The sequence below is a fragment of the Gopherus flavomarginatus genome, chromosome 8 (genome assembly GCF_025201925.1).
Source record: "Gopherus flavomarginatus isolate rGopFla2 chromosome 8, rGopFla2.mat.asm, whole genome shotgun sequence".
In the NCBI taxonomy this organism is placed as follows: Eukaryota; Metazoa; Chordata; order Testudines; family Testudinidae; genus Gopherus; species Gopherus flavomarginatus.
In genome coordinates, this window is record NC_066624.1 from 26,602,851 (window position 1) to 26,620,670 (window position 17,820).

A 17,820-nucleotide genomic window follows, 5' to 3' on the forward strand; every position below is an offset into this window, starting at 1 on the left:
TACATTTTCAATTTTTTTTCTAATTCCAAAATTTTTGGTATCGTAAACAATAGCTTCTCTCTCTCTCGCAACAGACCAATGGCTACTTCCATATTCAGTTATATCCAACTAATATTTTGATGATAATTATTTTGAGTTTTTGTTTTAAAATGGATCTTTAAAGGAGATCACTGGGCACCTGATATCACTCTGATGATATCAAATGATCTGCAGCCAACGCTACCATTTCTTTTGAGACCAGACATGGATTCCTTCTCAAATTACAGCTATTTCCAAAGTGATACAGACTACTATGAAGAGCAATCATTTTCTTTATTTGATATTCATGTCCTGGTGCCTGTGACTATAATTTCCAGCATCTTGTTTTTCTTGGGTATCACTGGGAATTTGCTAACACTATTGATTTTCAAAAGATACAAGGAAATGAGGACTACAGTTAACATGTATTTATCCAGCATGGCGTTGTCTGACATTCTGATTTTCCTTGGTCTGCCTTCTGATTTGTACAGGATTTGGAAATACAAACCATACATATTTGGGGATTTCCTCTGCAAATTTTTATTTTACCTCAGCGAAACCTGCACATATTGCACCATCTTGCACATCACCGCTTTGAGTGTCGAGCGGTATTTTGCAATATGCTTTCCTTTAAAAGCCAAAACAACAATCACTAAATGCAGGGTGAAAAGGGTCATCCTTTCTTTATGGGTGTGGGCTCTCCTGACTGCCAGCCCAATTCTGTTCCTGTTTGGTGTGGAACACCGCAATGGAAGCCTGCCTGGTGAAGCCAAGGAGTGCAATTACATAGAACGCTCAGCCCACACAGGGCTTTTAGAAACAATGACTTGGGTTTCAACCATTTATTTTTTCCTACCAGTGCTTTGCCTGACTCTGCTCTACGGACTTATCTGTGGAAAGCTTTGGCGAACCAGGCACAAGCTGAGAGGACCTCAGGCTGCAAGCAGAGAAAAGTACCACAAACAAACAGTCAAAATGCTAGGTAAGGATCTGGCTTGAGACCAGGCTAACCAGCTACATTTTATATCACGCTAGGTCAGACACAAAGAAAAGGTGGAAAGAGGGAGGTGAGATAGAAAAGGCAAGGAAGGGCCCTTACAGATTTAAGGTTAGTACATTTTACTTCATTTAGTCATGTTTATGGGTTTTACTGAGATACAGGGTCCCAATTTTAATTGTGTGTAGGTTGGTTGTGGGAACAGTTGAACTCATAGTTTGCTCTGGACTGAGACAAAGTCAGAATAGCAGGAAAAAGAAATGTATGATGTTGCTGTGACTTTTAAAGCAAATCTGATCAACTTTGATTTGTATGTGTCAAGAGGGGCCTGCATTCAGCAGTCATGGTCTGACAGGTAGTTTTTCAAGCCAGCCACTCTCACTTCTCCTGCACAAAGTTTCATGTGTTTTAGCAATTAAACTTTGGGCCACAATCTGAACAAAATCATGTGTCCAGGCCTAGTTAACTATTGGCTTTATTTCTGCTTAAATCATGTTTAACATTTTATTAGACTCCTTACAGAACCCATTGATCAGCATGTGGTGTATGATCCTTTATGGCTCAGGAATAGGGGCTAGGAGGCTGAACCCACAGCAGCATTTCCTACTTTAGTTCCAGCTGTAGTGACTCATCCTTTTAGTTCTGAAGGTCTCTGGTTCAATCCCCAGTCACAACTAAGATAACAGTCATCACAATTTGATAAAACAAAGGATTTATTTGGGTTAACAACATTTAAAGCTTCACTGAGCCTGTTTGCTCATCTCAGATGAGCAAAATACCCATTGCTTGTTGCTGTCAGCAAAATTCAGTGGGTGCAGGTACCAACTCTCTGTGCTCGCAGTGGAGGCAAAAGGATTGATGGCCCTGGCCTCAGTCTGTTCCCAGATCCTCTATCAGCCCCAGTGGCTGTGAATGTCCCCAAAATTGCCCCCTTTCCCAGAGCTCACAGTGGAATCTTGCCTCTTTTCAGCGCCCCCACTTTCTGCAGAAAACACAGTGAAATGCAGGAACGTGGATTCATGCAGTAGAATTTATTAACTTCAGAGCTGTGCATTTTCTCCTTCCATCAACTGTTATCGTCTCCAACTTTTGTTTCCCTATTATGGTATCTAAAAATTTCTCTCCTCTTTTTCAGGGTCTTTCTTCCCCGGCTTTCCCTCTCTTCACTTCTTCCTCTGCATCTTTTTTATTGTTCCATTCATCTTCCAGGTTTCTTTCACTCCCCTTTTCCATCCCCTTCTGTGTTTGGCCCCCCTCAGACACTTTGTTCCTCTTCTGATCCCACTCACTTCCCAGCTGAGGACCCTGCCCCACAACCCTGGGAAATATTTCACTGACAACCATGGGTGTCAAGTTTGTAGAAATGTTGGTGGTGCCCAGAACTTGCCCCCCAACTCTGCCCCCCCAAACTCCACCCTCACCTGCCTAAGGCTCTGGGAGGAGGCTTGGGGGGGAGTCTGGAATGCAGATCCTGGGCTGGGGATTAGGGTGCAGGAGGGGTGCAGGCTTTGGGATGGAGTTTGGGTGCTAGGTGCAGGCTCCAGGCTGGGGCAGGGGGTGGGTGTGCAGGAGGAGGTGAGGGGTGCAGGCTTTGGGCTGGGGGTGGGGGCATAGGAAGGTGAGAGGTGCAGGCTCTGGGAGGGAGTTTGGGGATAGGAAGGAGTGCAGGGGTAAGGGCTGTGGGGCTGAGGATGAGGGATTCATGATGCAGGAGGGGGCTCAGGGCTGGGGCTGAGGATTAGGGTGCAGGGGGAGGAGGGTTCTAGCTGGTGCTGAAGGGTTCATGATGCAGGAGGGGGCTCAGAGCTAGGGCAGAGGGTTGGGGTGTGGGCTGTGAGGATAAGAGTTCATGCTGCAGGGGGGCTCAGGCCTGGGGCAGAGGATCAGGGTGCAGAGGGATGAGGGTTGGGGCTGAGGATGAGGGGTTCATGCTGCAGGGGGCCTCAGGGCTGAGGCTGAGGATTAGGGTGCAGAGGGATGAGGGTTGGGGCTGAGGATGAGGGATTCATGCTGCGGGGGTCTCAGGGTTTGGGCAGAGGATTAGGGCACAGGGGTGAGGGCTGTGGGGCTGAGAATGTGGGGGGGCTCAGGGCTGGGGCTGAGGATTAGGGTGCAGGGGGATGAGGGCTCTGGCTGGGGATGAGGGTTTGGGGCGTTGGAGAGGCTAGGACAGGGTAAGGACAGCCTGCCCTGCCATTAGTGGGGGGTAGGCACTAGGACTCTGGGGCAGCAGACAGCAGTTCTGCCGGGAGCCGCTCTACTCCGGGCAGCACGAGCAGGCAGGGGAGAGGCGCGCACTGCTTTTTGTCAGGCAGGGACGCGGCGGGGGGGACATGCAGTGGGAGGGGTGGTAGGCCGGGGCTTGGACCTGCTCCAGGCAGGGACGTGGCAGGGGCAGAGAGGCCCGCGGGGGCCGGGGCAGAGACCCAGCTCCAAATATTGCTGGAGCAGGGTACCCGGCCCTGAATATTCCTGGAGCCCTAGCACCGCAAATGTATATAACCTGCCGCCTATGCTGACAACTGAGGCAGATTTCAGGCTAACAATTTAACAGCAAGAAACAATACTGAAGAAACAACAATGCCTCTGTAACCTGGCCTGTTTTGTTCCTTTCTTGTCACTGTACTACATACATTTAAAGGGACTTTTATTTGAACCCTGGACACAACACTGCAGCAGGCAAACAAATCTCCAGTGCTTATATCTACCTGCCAACATGAAGCAAAAATGGCTGCCCAAGTCAGGTGGTAGCATGTTACAGTACATGCCATATTAATGTAGTAGTCTGAGGTTCCAACCACAATATAGTTTAAAGAGACAGAACAAACAGGGCTTCAAAATTACTGTACTAAATTATATTCCTTTCCTTTTTAGCTGTAGTAGTCCTGGCTTTCGTGCTCTGTTGGCTACCATTCCACATCGGCCGAATCCTCTTTGCCCAGACCACAACCATCCTGTATGACATCACTCAATACTTCAATCTCATCGCTATGCTTCTCTTTTACCTTGGGGCATCTATAAACCCAATACTTTACAATGTCATGTCACAAAAATACAGAAAAGCAATGAGCAGAATCCTGAACTACAGTCAAGTCCGGCAATCCAGAAACTTGACAAGGAGCGAAAGGACTTCTCTTGAAGGTACAGAAGTCAGTTCTGTCATGTAAACAGTGCAGCACTGACAAATAGTGTCCTGTACACAGCGGTCCACTATGCTTGTGAACTGTGTGTTAATATCAAGCCACGGCACTGGTGCATGTTGTAGGTGAAGGGGGGATTTTAATCACTCTCGGGATGGAAAAAGCTTGCTGCTTCCATCTGAGCATACAAAATTCGCCATTAACCAGTGTCACTCCTCCTGCTTCAGGGTGATGTCACTAGTATTTCCTGCAATGTGTATAAAGTTTTAGCAGTGTCAGGGTCAAGTCAAAACTATATGCAGAAGCCAGTAGTGACTCAACACTCTTAAGTGCTAATGGCTTCAGTTAATTGCCTTGCAATGTGCGTCTGTGCAGTTCCAACTAGCCACAAAGCTGTCATCCGCTAGTGGATTTGTCCTAAGCCCTACAAGATCACAGCTTTTGGTTATGGTTGATACAGAATCTATTCAATGTCCTCATTCAAATTCGAAGCATTTGTTTGCTGTCTGAAAACTAATCAAAACAGACAAGCTGGATTGAATGAAACTCTCTTTGTTCTCTTCATTTTAATATATTTAATAACTGGGCAAACCTTAAAGGGAAGGGAAAGAAAAATATTAAGATGTTATGATTAGGAAAGCTGCATGTCCGTTACAAAGGGAATCAAGAAAGTAAGGTACAGACTGGGAGAGGGAGGCAGAGGCAGAGAAAGTTACTTGCGGAACTTCCACAGGAAGTTTGTGACACACAGGGATGGAACCCAATTCTCACACCAGTTCCTTAACCTCAAGGCCATCCTCAAGGAGGGTTAATGAAATTATATTGTTTGGACAGCCAGATTACTGCACTTACATTAAAGGCAAAGGACTTCGATGGGTAGAGAGAGGATGGAGTCTATTTCAAGCTTCATTTTTCCGGGTGGAAATCAAGGTTATGTCAAAGCAATCCTGCCTTTGTTGCTCGGTCACCATTTCACAAGAAGTTGTTTGTGTTGTTCTGACAGAGCACAACTTACCACACATCACTTCACACACCACCAGAGTGGTGCTATATCACATCACTCAACGTTGCTTTCCTTTTCAAAAATGTTGATCTCAAGGAGACCATTTTCAATCACCACTTTTAACCATACATGCTGCTTCTCATCTGAATAACTAGGAACAGAGTTATAAAGAATAGTACACAGTGGTTCCAAAGGATGGAATCCATCAGCTTATAGCAAACAGAACAGCATCACCAAGTTAATTAATTTATTTTTTGCCCTTAATGCATTGCGTATAATCTTGCATAGGAAAAGGGGTGGGGAGGTTAATTCTAGAAGGAATAATAGGCAATATTCTCCACTGGATGGAGCACTGTCAGAACCGGTGCAAGGAAGTTTCCCGCCCTAGGTGAAACTTCCACCTTGCGCCACCCCCCCCGTGGCAGCTAACCATGCCCACCCACCCCTCCCATCCGAGGAGCCACCCCACCCCCATGGCAGTTACTCCCCCTTGAAAGTCCCCCCTCCACAGCAGCTAACTCAGCCCAGGGAGCCCCCCCTGTGGAAGCTAACCCCGCCCCCCTCCACAGCAGCTAACACCACCAGGGGAGCCCCTCCACGGCAGCTAACCCTGCCTGGGAGCTTGCCCCAGCTCTCCTCCGCTGAGCACACCAGGCTTGAGGCGCCAATTGGAAAGTTAGAGCGGGGCTGTGCGCTCAGCAGAGTGGAGGTGATCTGGGGCAGGGAGCAGTTCCCCTGTGCGCCCCCCCCCCCCCGGTTACTGCAGGCAGCCCTCCCCGTCCCGCCCCACCCCAGCTCACCTCCACTCCACCTCCTCGCCTCAGCGGGCTTTTAGGCATCCTCAACCACTAGGTGGCCGCCTAGGGCACCTAGTTTGCCTAAATGGTTGCACCGGCCCTGAGCACTGTGAAATCAAAGCAGTGGAAATTCCATTGCAATTGGTCCAAAAAAAGTCTGAGGGAAAGGAAGTGAGCCAATCTGGTATAATCCCTTCTCCCTTCCTGGACATATCGTGGCTGGGCAGAGCTAGGGAACAGCTGAACTACACAATTTCAGTGAGTTTCCTTTAGATGATTCCCTGGAGTTAACGAACCCATTGGAATTAGCTACTGGTATCTCGCTCTTTCCACTGCACTGGAGGTGGGGAGGGGAATAAATGGCAGCACAATCCCCAATAAAGCAACAGAGGAGGGCATGGTGAGCAGCACAGAAGGACTAGTAGTTGCCTATGGAACTTGGGAAATCTGTGCTGTGGGAGAACTACATCCCCTCCACAAACCTCCTCCCACATGGAGTTATCACTTTTGGAATTGCACAAGTTTCATCTCAGAACTTCCTGAGCACCTCTCTCGTCTGTAGGTTTAAGATGATATAGCCCATTGATGCTATAAAGCATCTTAATTCCATGTTGCTGTTTCCTTCATCCTAAACTACATACTACACAGATGACAGGATTGCCCCAGAAGGAAGTTATTTTCTTATTCACAAATTAAATACACAAATACATATAATCAAATTTGAAATCTTGTATTTTTTACTGGCTGTATTAAATATATTATCTATTTGATAGTTACAATTTAGTAATACAATGCATGGCAGCTTTAACATAAGTTTGAAATATCTCAAAATTACAATGCAAAAAAAATGAAGATATCTAATATGATGTACCCTAGAGGCATTAACAATCTGGAATGTATAACAGTCAATATAAAATCTACATTACATTATACTTTCCAGTATATTTCCTGGAAATATGAACATTTTGTGGCAATTCAGAAGCATTTTATTTTAATTTTCTAGGAAGTAATGATTTTGGTTAATATTTATTCTGAAAGCCTACTTTATTATTTTAAAAAATATATCAGAAATGCTATTGCCAAATAAATCACTAAATGATTTGCTCTGTTTGTCTAGGAGTTAAGGAAAAAATCCTTTGGCAAAAGAAATTTGCTGAAGGCAGTCTATTGCTTTCTAAAAGTAAAATATGAAAGGAAACAAAGAAGGCATATTTGTAAACTTCAACAAACTAAAGACACTAATATCTGTATAAAACTCTTTCCAACATTGAAGAGAGACTTCCATGATATAAATGATTAACTTAAAGTTCTGCTACAAGTAGAACAATACATTCAAACACACATTTTCCAGGATTTTTTAATCAAAATAAATAGAGTACAAAATGAAGAGTACATTTTTGAAAAGGTTAATTTCAGATTGCACCATAGATCTACTTTTAAGAATATTAACTGATACTATGTCATAATTTAGGATTTCCACATCTGAAATGCAACACAATGCCTCAAACTAATTTATTAACAGCCATAGGAGAAACATCCTTAAAGATGTTTTATTCTTTGAAAGAATTAGCCTGTACCCAACAGTACTATCCCACATGCAAGTGCACTGCCCCAATGTACATGAAATGTAGCTGTAGCATTTGCAAAATATGTTAAATCTGTAACACTCTATGGCATGTTCTTTTAATGCCAAAATAATTAAGATGACCCATTCTGAAACAAATGTCTAAATTTGTGGCTTCCAGCTTTCAAAACAGTTGATGTAAAGAAAATAGCTGTCAGACTTATCTTCAGATATCTAAAGAATGTGTTTGACAAGGAAAAGTCATATGTAGTGCATAGTATCCACCAAAAATATTCCTCAAAACAGTGTCAGACATGCATGACAAGTTTTGGAAAAGTTTCACAGCAAACTGAAAAGTCTCACCACCACCACAATGGAATGTGAACTGCCACCATTTTGATAGCAATGAATTTAAAACATTGTATAAATGTTACCTAAAAATATTTCATGTATAGTTTGATAATTCAGATAAGGATAGAAGAGCATCCAAAAGCAGTTTGAATTTTTTTATTTTTAGGTTAAGAATAGTACAAAAACATTTGCTCAGTTTGAGCCAATAGTGAAACATTTATCATAAATGCACTCTTTCTCCTTAAAGACAAAATCTGTGCCTTCTCTGAAAATACTGAAAAGATTTAATCAGATGCACAGGAAATTACTGTTCTCTCAGGCACTGAGAATGAAAATGTGGATTGGGCCAACAGTTATTTACCAACTGCTGAAAGCACTTAATTCAGAAACGTAAAAATACAAAAGAGGACCAAGTTGCAATATTGCATATAAATGCAATCACTCTGTTTGTACATTACATGCCTCTAGCATTTTTAATTAAAATTCTAAAAATGCTGGCACCTGTACTTGAAATATTAATTACTGAACCCCAAACATTAAAATAACTGTAAAGTAGTAATATATTTTGTTTTTCTTCTACAGTATATTAAATGTGGTTTGCTCTAGCAATGTTCTGCAGTACAGCACTGTTCTAAGCTCAAGCATTTTTGCTGCTGTATTTCATGTATACCAAACTATAACAATACTTGATTAAAAGTTGCTGATCCACTACCACTTGCCTAGTTGTACTTCAAATGACTTTATATAAAGCCGTTTCTCTAACTGGCCAAAGGGCCTAGGCTTTGATATTGAGAAAGACTGGGGGAGGGGGAGGAGGGAGGCAGTTTTTTGCTGTTCTATTAACGGCTAACCCTGATTACAAAGGACCCAGGATTACCCTTTCTATGGCAGTTGTGTGTTCTTTACTTAGAAAGGTTCTGCCAACCCAGTCTCAATGTCAGTCAGCAGCAAAGATGGAAACGTGTGTCTCTATTATACAATCATTTCCAGCTAGGATGTTATTTAGAATTAACCAACATAAATACCCAGAATGGTCATAAAAAGCTGAATAATGACTAGGCTTTAAACAATCTACTTGATTACAAAGTACTGAATAACAAAAGCAAACAAAATAGCAACCACTGCAAACCCCACAAGAAGAAGAAAAGCAGCAAACCGCTCGTCATTTAACATCTTCTTAATCTTTGCAAATTTAGCTGTAGAATGAGTACACTGTGGAACCAACTCTTGTTTTTGAGATGAGAATACTGTACTGGGACTGTAAGGTCCATACAGTTCTTGTAATCCAGTAGAATCTTGATACTGGCGTCCAGCACAGACTCTGAACCTATATTCACAGTTTGTCTGAAAGTTTGTGAAACGGAATGAAGTCTCTGATCCCTTGTATACCTAATAAAGAGAGTGAACAAATTGCTCATCTATTTCACTTTCCCAATATCTAGCAATAGATACAATAGGCAGTGCAACAAGAGCAGGCCTGCAAGGGTCTGGGAAGCCTTCCTCACCCATCCAATTTGAGGGCCCTAGAAATAAAAGAACCTCTGCTTTTATTTCTAAAGAGTTTCTTAGCGAACAGTCTTTAAAATGTAAAAGAACTAGGAGTGAAAACTTGCCAGTGATGTTCTCCTAAAGATGACAAATTATTTGCCATCCTTGCAAGCCTGGCCTCTGAAAAAACTACAGGATAGGGTAGTGCCGACAGTCCATCCTAAAGGAAGAAAGCACCTGCCCCAGAGCTTACAATTTAAGATAAGCAACAAATGAAGTGCTGAGAATAGGTAGGGGGATAAAACATACAGTTATCCCTCACCCACAAACATCACATCCAACGGTTCTTTAAAACTTGCCTTTACTATTTGGCTCATTTCATAGTACAAGTGGGGTTTGGGAGGAGATTATGGCAGTGGTTCTACAAATCCGTTCTGACAGAGTGCTCCTACCTAAGGGGTAGAGTACAAGAAAGCACAAAGTTGCTTGAAGAAAAAGTGGGCAGACGGGAGAGCCAGGCTAGTAACGCTGGGATAAGGAGAGGGGCCAGATTTGTGAAGGGCCTGTTGAGATTCTTTAACATACCTCCCAATCTTATTAACCTTCCCCCAAATTATGAGGCTGCTCTGGTGCCTGGTGGTACACTCAGGTCGATAGGAAGTTTTTACACGTGAGATGAAACAGAAACAGTTCTAGCTTTTTGAAAATTACCCTGTTCAAAACCTATTTGAAGTTTTCAGTGACATAAGGCATTCAACATTTGCAATGGTATCAAAAGCTTTGTGCATGACAGTGATACACGAAGATATGCATAAAAATTGGAAAGATCCTTTTCAGACTGCACTGCCCCAGCTGTAATTGTTAAAACTGTTCATGGTAGTTTAATAGTTTGAGGCAGTTTGTTTAAAAAAAAAAAAAAATGGCAGCCAGACTTTTCCAGATTTAAAATCCACATGAGGGAGGATGGTTTATAGAGCCAGGTTTTAGTAGTGGTCAAGAAAGTGCGCACAAGAGGGTTGGGCAAGTCTAAAAACCAAGAGAGTCTTAAGTTTGCCATCTCAGAATTGGTACTTACTAGCCACTACTTTCACAATTGTGTAAACAGAACTCATGTTCCACCCCCTCCCTCTGGGGAAAAACCCGTATCATTTCTGTCTAACTTCCTAGATTAATACACTACTATAATTCTGTGCCTCTTATGGTCTCATTAAAAATTTATAAAATTAGAGTCGGGGATTCAAATGTATTACTTTGAGTGCATTCAGCTGGAAGAAAGCTGAGCAAGAGCAGTATGTATTAGAACAATTTAAAATCTAATCAGCCTAAGGCCATGTCTTATGTCGGCTCAGGGGTGTGAAAAAAACCACACCCGAGTGACATACATTTCACTGGCATAAATGTTAGTGTGCACAGCGCTATGTTGGCGGGAAAGCTGCTAACACCACTCACTGAGATGGTTTTATGATGTCAGCACAGAGCAGCTACGTAAGCGATGTTACAGCAGCACAGTTGCACTGATGCCGCTGTAAGCTCGCTAGTGGACGTGGCTTTAGTAACATTCAGAGACTTGATTCTCTTAAAAAAAAATTCCTTACAATAATTTTTAAAAAAATAGCAAATGAAATTTAAAAAAAAAAAAAAAAGTTACCTGATCAACTTCTCTCCCACTGGCAAGTTGAAGAATGTAAACAATGGAATCTCTTTTCATTGATTGTAAAGGCTCCCATGTGATTTCACAGATGTTTTCTCCCACCTGATTTACTTTGGGTGCTGAAGAAAAAAAAAAATCCACACACAAGCTTTCAAAAAAAATTTTAGAAAAACCTATTTTTTCCATGGTTAATCTGAAACCACTGTAATCCCTTTTTTACATGATTAAGAACATGGCTTTAGTAACCCAGCTACCCCAATAAGGAAGAAGTGATTCTGAATAGGGCTGTTAACAGGCTCAGGACAGGTATTCAATTTTGTGGTGGCAGAATTACTTTTTAAACAGAGATCCTATCAAAGTATCTTAGTAAAGATTGAATATGGAAGCCCATTATGCTTTGTGTCAAATTTTCCACATACAACTTGTTTACAATTTGGTAGTAAAAGTTTTTTTAAACTGTTAGCCCCAAAACAGAGGCTGGGTCAGGATTCTTTCCATTTTGCATATCTCACCAATGAAAGGTTTTGCAGGCCAAATTATGCTCTCAGACACTGTGCAACTCTGTTGCAAGACTTGAGGGGGATGCAAAGGTGCTTCTGAAAACATAATTTGGCTGGAACAATCTTTAATCATTGGTGATGTGCCACACTGGTTTTATACCTACAGAATGTTTCATCCCAGTAGGGGCATTCCTAGCTGGCCAGATACAGTCACAGTATCCAGGAAATCTGCACTGCCTCTGTTTGACAAAGGGGCTAGATAGGGAAGAGAATCTGTTTTTAATATCAAATATAAGAATGGCCATAATGGGTCAGACCAAAGGTCCATCTAGCCCAGTATCCTGTCTTCCAACAGTGGCCAATACCAAGAGCTTCAGAGGGAATGAACAGAACCGGTATGCTACTGTTGATATTTTATGCACTAGAATTACAACAACTCTTAGAATGCTGTATGATGAATGCTCACCTTTAAGAGATGCTGGTGGAGATTTGATTGTAGTGAAAGCATAAACTTCAGAAAACTCCCCTTCTCCAGCATCATTGTATGCCTGGATTTTAAAATAGTATGTAGTGGATTCATTGAGTCGCTGCACCTTGTACGTATGACAAGGTCCGCTATAAACAGTAACAAATCTAAAAAAAAATTGTACATGTTAGAACTAAACAAACTAATTTATGTTAAATGTTTAAACACTAAAAAGTGTGTTAAGGGTGAAAGACATTTGTTTGTAAATTTTTATTACAGAAATTGTGACTTTTACCTTAAATTTGTTACACAAGTGTTAGACCAAACAAACCTCGTTTAATGCAATAAACGGCTCATTATGTGTATTAGTGTCATTCACAATAACACTGAGTTGTCAGCACAAGGGAGTGCCAATTCCTTTCCCCCCCCCCCACTCATTTTAGGGGATCTATAATTAAACCTAGATTTGCACTAGGCTGGAACATTACACAGGAGATTTGTTACACATGGTTAGTCATGCACTTTCTTTCCCAACCTCTCACATTTTTAAGTTAGAGGAACTGCAAGCTTCTGGGGGAAAAGGGGTTCATCCGCTTTTATCATCTTAGGTCAAAAAATAATTGTTCACCCTATTTGTCGGTTACAAACACTAAACCTTTAAATTTAGAACATATTTTTTAAACAGAGAAAACAGACAATAGACTTATAAGTTAATGTATTACGTTATTACAGTGTAACAATTCACAACTTTCTTAATCTTGAATAAAACATGTTATGCAAGTGCTAAGTATTAATTTCTCATGTCACACGATGAATCAGATACACCCAATTTAGCTTTTCCACGGGAAAATGAAACTGAATATCTAATTCCACCATGAGAGTTCTAAGGAAATATACAAATGCAATTTAGACAGCAAGTGGGCTTAACACTCATAGTCTTGATTCTCTTTCCAGTTTTGTCATCGAATAAACTATATCCACTAACAGAAGTGAGGAAATGAATAGTTTTATAATATACATCAGACCCATTAACTTGATAAGATCACAAAACTGGACATGAAGCTGTAAAACATTAGCAGGCTTCTGAATGTTCCAAGTTGTACAGTAATGATCTCACCTGCCAAATTTATCCTCCATCTGCAAGTTGAATTGTGTAGGATTGGTAATTAAAGCTCTACTAGGACCTTCACCCCATTTCAGTTTAAGGCTCTGGTAGCTGAAGACCACACATTCAAGATGAGGCGGGTCAGGAGGTAGTGGTTTTGTTTTGGCTTTAATGGAATGACTGAAAGGACCAACTCCGAAGTTGTTTATGGCCTGTATTCTAATTCTTCAAGTGAGAGAGGGGGAAAAAAATGTTTGCTGTTAATTTACAACTACTAGGTTAAATAATGTACTAAAAAAGACACTTTTACTGATTGTAAAGTTCAATTACTGATGTATTGAAATATTCTTATACATGCCCCAATAATATTCTGCAATGATGCAAAATGTCAATTGTCATCTGCAAAGAACCAAACACCACAAAAGTTATAAAGCTACAGTTAGAGATTTCAGAGCTGATTTTTGAAAAAAAAATCACTTAAGAGTTAAAATCTCTTTCAAGTTGAGCTAATATCTGGAATACAAGTGAGACAAATACTACAAGGTTTTCAGTGGGATTTTGCATAGAATAATCCTAAATAATACTGAGAAGTATTGCAGAGTGGAAGCACAGTTGCAGCTGTTCATGAAGGTAACAATATTTTTAAGAGTTCAGAGTTAAAGCAGGTTATGGTGTAATCTTAAAACACAAAGCAAGGAAATTTGCCTTAATTCACCCTGTTTTGACTGGGTATTTCAGCTCATCTGGTAATTCTCCTTCCCTCTCTAGTAAAGCATCTAATAAACTGTAAAACACAGGCACAATGTGATGACTAAGGACAAAATGACAGCTGTGACTATGATATTCCTCCCCCTCCCCCATTTGAGTTTTACAGGTTAACCTACAGATGTGATATTTTAACCTTATTAGCCTACTAATTTTTAAAATAGATTGAAGGGCAGTTACATACAGATGCGTATTTAACTAAAAAAATAGAATGTATATTTACAATGCACATAAAGTGTACAGAATTTCATTTTACCCCTTTCGTCTATCCTTCATATAGAATCACAGAAATGTAGGTCTGGAAGAGACCTCGAGAGAGCCTCTAAGTCCAGCCCCTGAGACCATCCCTGCGAGGTGTTTATCTAACCTGTTCTAAAAACCCTCCAATGACAAGAATTCCACAACCTCCTTTGGAATCCTATTTCGGTACTTATTTTCTAACTATAAGGATAGTTATTTCCCAAATATTAAACCTAAATCTCCCTTGCTGCAGATTAAGACCATTACTTCTTGTGCTTCCTTCAGTAGGACATGGAGAACAATTAATCACTGTCCTCTTCGTAACAGCCCTTAACATTTGAGGACTGTCATCAGGTCCCCCCTCAGTCTTCTTTTCTTAAGACTAAAAATACCCATTTTTTTTTTTAACCTTTCTTCACAGGTCAGGTCTAACTAAACCTTTTATCATTTTTGTTGCTCTCCTTTGTTCTCTCCATTTTGGCTGCATATTTCTTAAAGTGTGGTGCCCAAAACTGGATACAATATTCCAGCTGAGGCCTCACAAGTGCCAAGTAGAAAAGAACAATTACCTCCTGTGTCTTACATATGACACTCCTATTAATACATTCCAGAATATTTGCTTTTTCGCAATTGCATCACATTGTTGGCTCATACTGTTTGTGGTTTGTGATCCGTTATAATCCCGATTCTTCTCAGCAGTGCTACTACCGTAGCCAGTTATTCCCTGTTTTGTAGGTGTGCATTTGATTTTTCCTTCCTAAGTGAAGCACACTGCACCTGTATTTACTGAATTTCATCTTGCTGATTTCAGATCTACTCTTCAATTTGTCAAGGTCATTTTGAATTCTAATCCTGTCCTTAAACCCCTCAAGCTTGGTATCACCAGCAAATTTAATAAGCATACTCTCCACTCCATTATCCAAGTCATTAATGAAAATATTGAATGGTATCGGACACAAGAGCGACCCCTTGGGACCCTACTAGATACATCCTCCCACTTTGACAGCAAACCATCGATAACTACTGCGAGTACAGTCTTTCAATTGGATGTGCATCACTTTATTGTATTTTCATCTAGGCCATATTTCCGTAATTTTCTTATGAGAATGTCATGTGAAAGTGTGTCAAAAGCCTACTAAAAATCAAGATATATCACATCTGCTGTTGTCTCCCCTCGCTCCACCTCCACCCCATCTACTAGGTTAGTAATCCTGTCAAAGACGGACATTAGTTTGGTTTGACATGATTTATTCTTGATTTGTTGGCTGTCTTCTTTGATCGTGAGCTCTGTGTGGCAGAGACTTTCTATTTGCATGCAGACATTTCTTAGTATTTTGTTGAAGCTTCCAGCAAAAAACAGATATTTTGTGACTAAAAGCTACAGTTATGAAAGATCAGTTCAAGAATTCAAAGTGTGATTTGTTTTATTGTTAGGACAGAAGTCCATAATTATATAGTCAAAACAAAAGGAAACACCTTGGTTTTTAGGGTGTCTAGGCTCTTCAGGCCAAGGTCCACGACCAGTGTTACAGAAACATCTACCATACTTCTAGCATTCTGGAAACACTACCAATAATAGAAAAACTATATAGCCAATCATAATTATATTTTGCACTATAACTGAAGTTAGATTTAAATATTTTAATATGGATTTTCAATGCATTCTTTACCAAGAAGGAAAAACTGTTTAAAAAACACACCCCAGCTAACTGAAACCACAATGCAATGCAGTCCTGAAAGGAAGAATTTGAACTAGTGGTAGACTTTGCTGGACTTTTAACTGCAACTTCTTACAAAAGCTATCTGATGTCCTATGGACAGCTCGATGAAGCCTCTGCCACTTGTCTCCTGGCAAACAAAAAAGTAAACAAAGGACACATGGGGAATGAGACAAAAAGTGATGACAATATTACGATGCCTTTGTGAAGTCAGTGGTATGCCTTCACCTAGAATGCTCTGTTCAGCTCTCTTATTTGTATTGTAGCACTATACACCTCCCTCAAAAAGACAGCAGAAATAAAGCTCAGGGAAGGGTGACAAAAGGATTAGAGGCAAGGAGACTTTCATATGAAGAGAGCTTGAACAGACTGGAACAGTTTAGAAATGACAGAGGGGACATGACAGACAAACACACAAATAATAGTATAGAGAAGGTCACTCAGTTACTCCTGTTCACTATTTCATAACAGAAGAGGCAACAGATTTAAATCTGATTTGAAGGAAGTCCAAATTAGCTTTAAAATTCATTGTTACCAAATATTATGGATGCTAAAGTGCTTAGTCAGATTCAAAAGTTTTTTTTTTTTTAATAAAGATGTTTTAGGGCATCTTTCTTTCTTTCTGCAATTGTATTGTCAACTTCTGAGGGCATTTGGGCGTGAGCTGGTGGAGGAGGGTATGGTTAGTGTGGCAAGAGAGTAGTTAAAGGGACCAATATATGAAAATTAGATAGCTATTCAAATCTGGTGTTCGGAGCTACTCCAACCAATTTCCAAAAAATTAACCACAGGAGGATGCTACTCTTGGTGCAAAAGAGGAAATCACTTACGCACTGGTTTCCTTAAAACCAGTGGACCTGGTGACTTCTTCAATTGTCCTGATTTAGTGTGTTGGGGCAGAATCCCAGAATCCCCCATAAAGTTAGGGAAAGTAGCTAGGATGGAGTCCGTCACAGGAGGGAATTGACTTACAAAGACTAACGCTTTATCAGGCTTCTGCATTTTGTGTTTACTAATAAAGTTGTAGACAAACAGAAAAATCTAGATATTTGCCTATGTTTCTTCATTCTGCTGTGACCTCAGCAACATACTGATACAATGTACGCTGTATTTTAGGGCTCCGGGACTCAGTGTCTTCATTTTCTGGGTTGTTTTTTTTTTTCCTAAAAAAAAGTCAGTCACTCTGAAGATAACCCATTACATAAATGCACACTCTGGCTTACAGCATGTTCACCTTAATGAAGTGGACTAGTAGGCCAAAAAAAACTGGAAAAAAAAACAGTCCAGAACATTGTATGTTAAAATAGCTACAAGACTGGTTTCAGAATAAAATAAGGAATAATCAATCACCTGTACAAAGTGTCAGGGTGCAGATTCTCCAGAATATGGCTTGTAACTCTACCAACAGTTACAAGTTGCTTTTCCCCATATTCTATATTATATCCAATGACATCTGACCCATGGCAACATGGTTCCTCCCACTGAATGGCAAGGCATGCTGACAAGGGACAAGGAATTTCCATCTGATCTTCTTCAAGCAGATGTAGTACTGACACTGCTGCAGGCACTGACGCTGGTGTTGTTACCACGCCAATATCCCCAAATAATCCAACTCCAGCTATATTCACAGCCTGAAAGAGAGATTCAGTTGTGTTCAAAGAGTTCACAGTTTTCTATCTTGTCTCCGAGAAAGCTACTGCTTTGATTTTGTGCTTCATTAAAGACATTTGCAAGCGGATGGCATTTTCCTAAACATAATGAAAACTTATCAGTCCAGAACTAAAGGCAAAATTCCACTTTAGTAAACGCAGCTCACATGGAGGAGGAGAGAAATGAGAACAGCAGCAGAATGTTCTTAACCATTCTGTCTTGCATGATAACTCAGATCAATCTTGTTCTGAAACACTTTTTGTTGTGTTCCTTCAAAATGTAGTAAGCAATAGCTTGCAGACCTTGAGCACCTTCCAGTAAGGACATCTGGGAGAAGCGTGTAACAAGCCTGGACATTTTCCCAAGA

The 17,820-nt window shown here is 40.8% G+C and overlaps 2 protein-coding genes across 3 annotated transcripts in view; one reads left to right on the forward strand and one right to left on the reverse strand.

The window, feature by feature from the left end:
- Positions 1 to 243: 243 nt before the first annotated feature.
- On the forward strand, positions 244 to 4,182 carry LOC127056893 (growth hormone secretagogue receptor type 1-like). Its single transcript, XM_050965226.1, has 2 exons — positions 244 to 1,000; positions 3,890 to 4,182. Exons 1-2 carry the CDS (start codon positions 244 to 246, stop codon positions 4,180 to 4,182), a joined length of 1,050 nt encoding a protein of 349 aa, XP_050821183.1.
- Positions 4,183 to 6,669: 2,487 nt separating this feature from the next.
- LOC127056827 (fibronectin type-III domain-containing protein 3A-like) overlaps positions 6,670 to 17,820 on the reverse strand; it is a 76,008-nt gene continuing 64,857 nt past the window's right edge. For both annotated transcript variants that reach the window (XM_050965123.1, XM_050965122.1), the window contains exons 22-26: positions 17,154 to 17,434; positions 13,093 to 13,305; positions 11,976 to 12,142; positions 11,007 to 11,128; positions 6,670 to 9,259 (exon numbers count right to left, since the gene is read on the reverse strand). In XM_050965123.1, the coding sequence (XP_050821080.1) occupies positions 8,942 to 9,259; positions 11,007 to 11,128; positions 11,976 to 12,142; positions 13,093 to 13,305; positions 17,154 to 17,434 (1,101 nt within the window). In that variant the 3' untranslated portion in view covers positions 6,670 to 8,941. The remainder of the gene's footprint in view (positions 9,260 to 11,006; positions 11,129 to 11,975; positions 12,143 to 13,092; positions 13,306 to 17,153; positions 17,435 to 17,820) is intronic.

Coding starts and splice junctions, on each gene's coding strand:
- LOC127056893 (XM_050965226.1), top strand. CDS start 244: ATGGATTCCTTCTCAAATTACAGCTATTTCCAAAGTGATACAGACTAC. Junction 1,001..3,889: donor ACAAACAGTCAAAATGCTAG/GTAAGGATCTGG, acceptor TTTCCTTTTTAG/CTGTAGTAGTCCTGGCTTTC.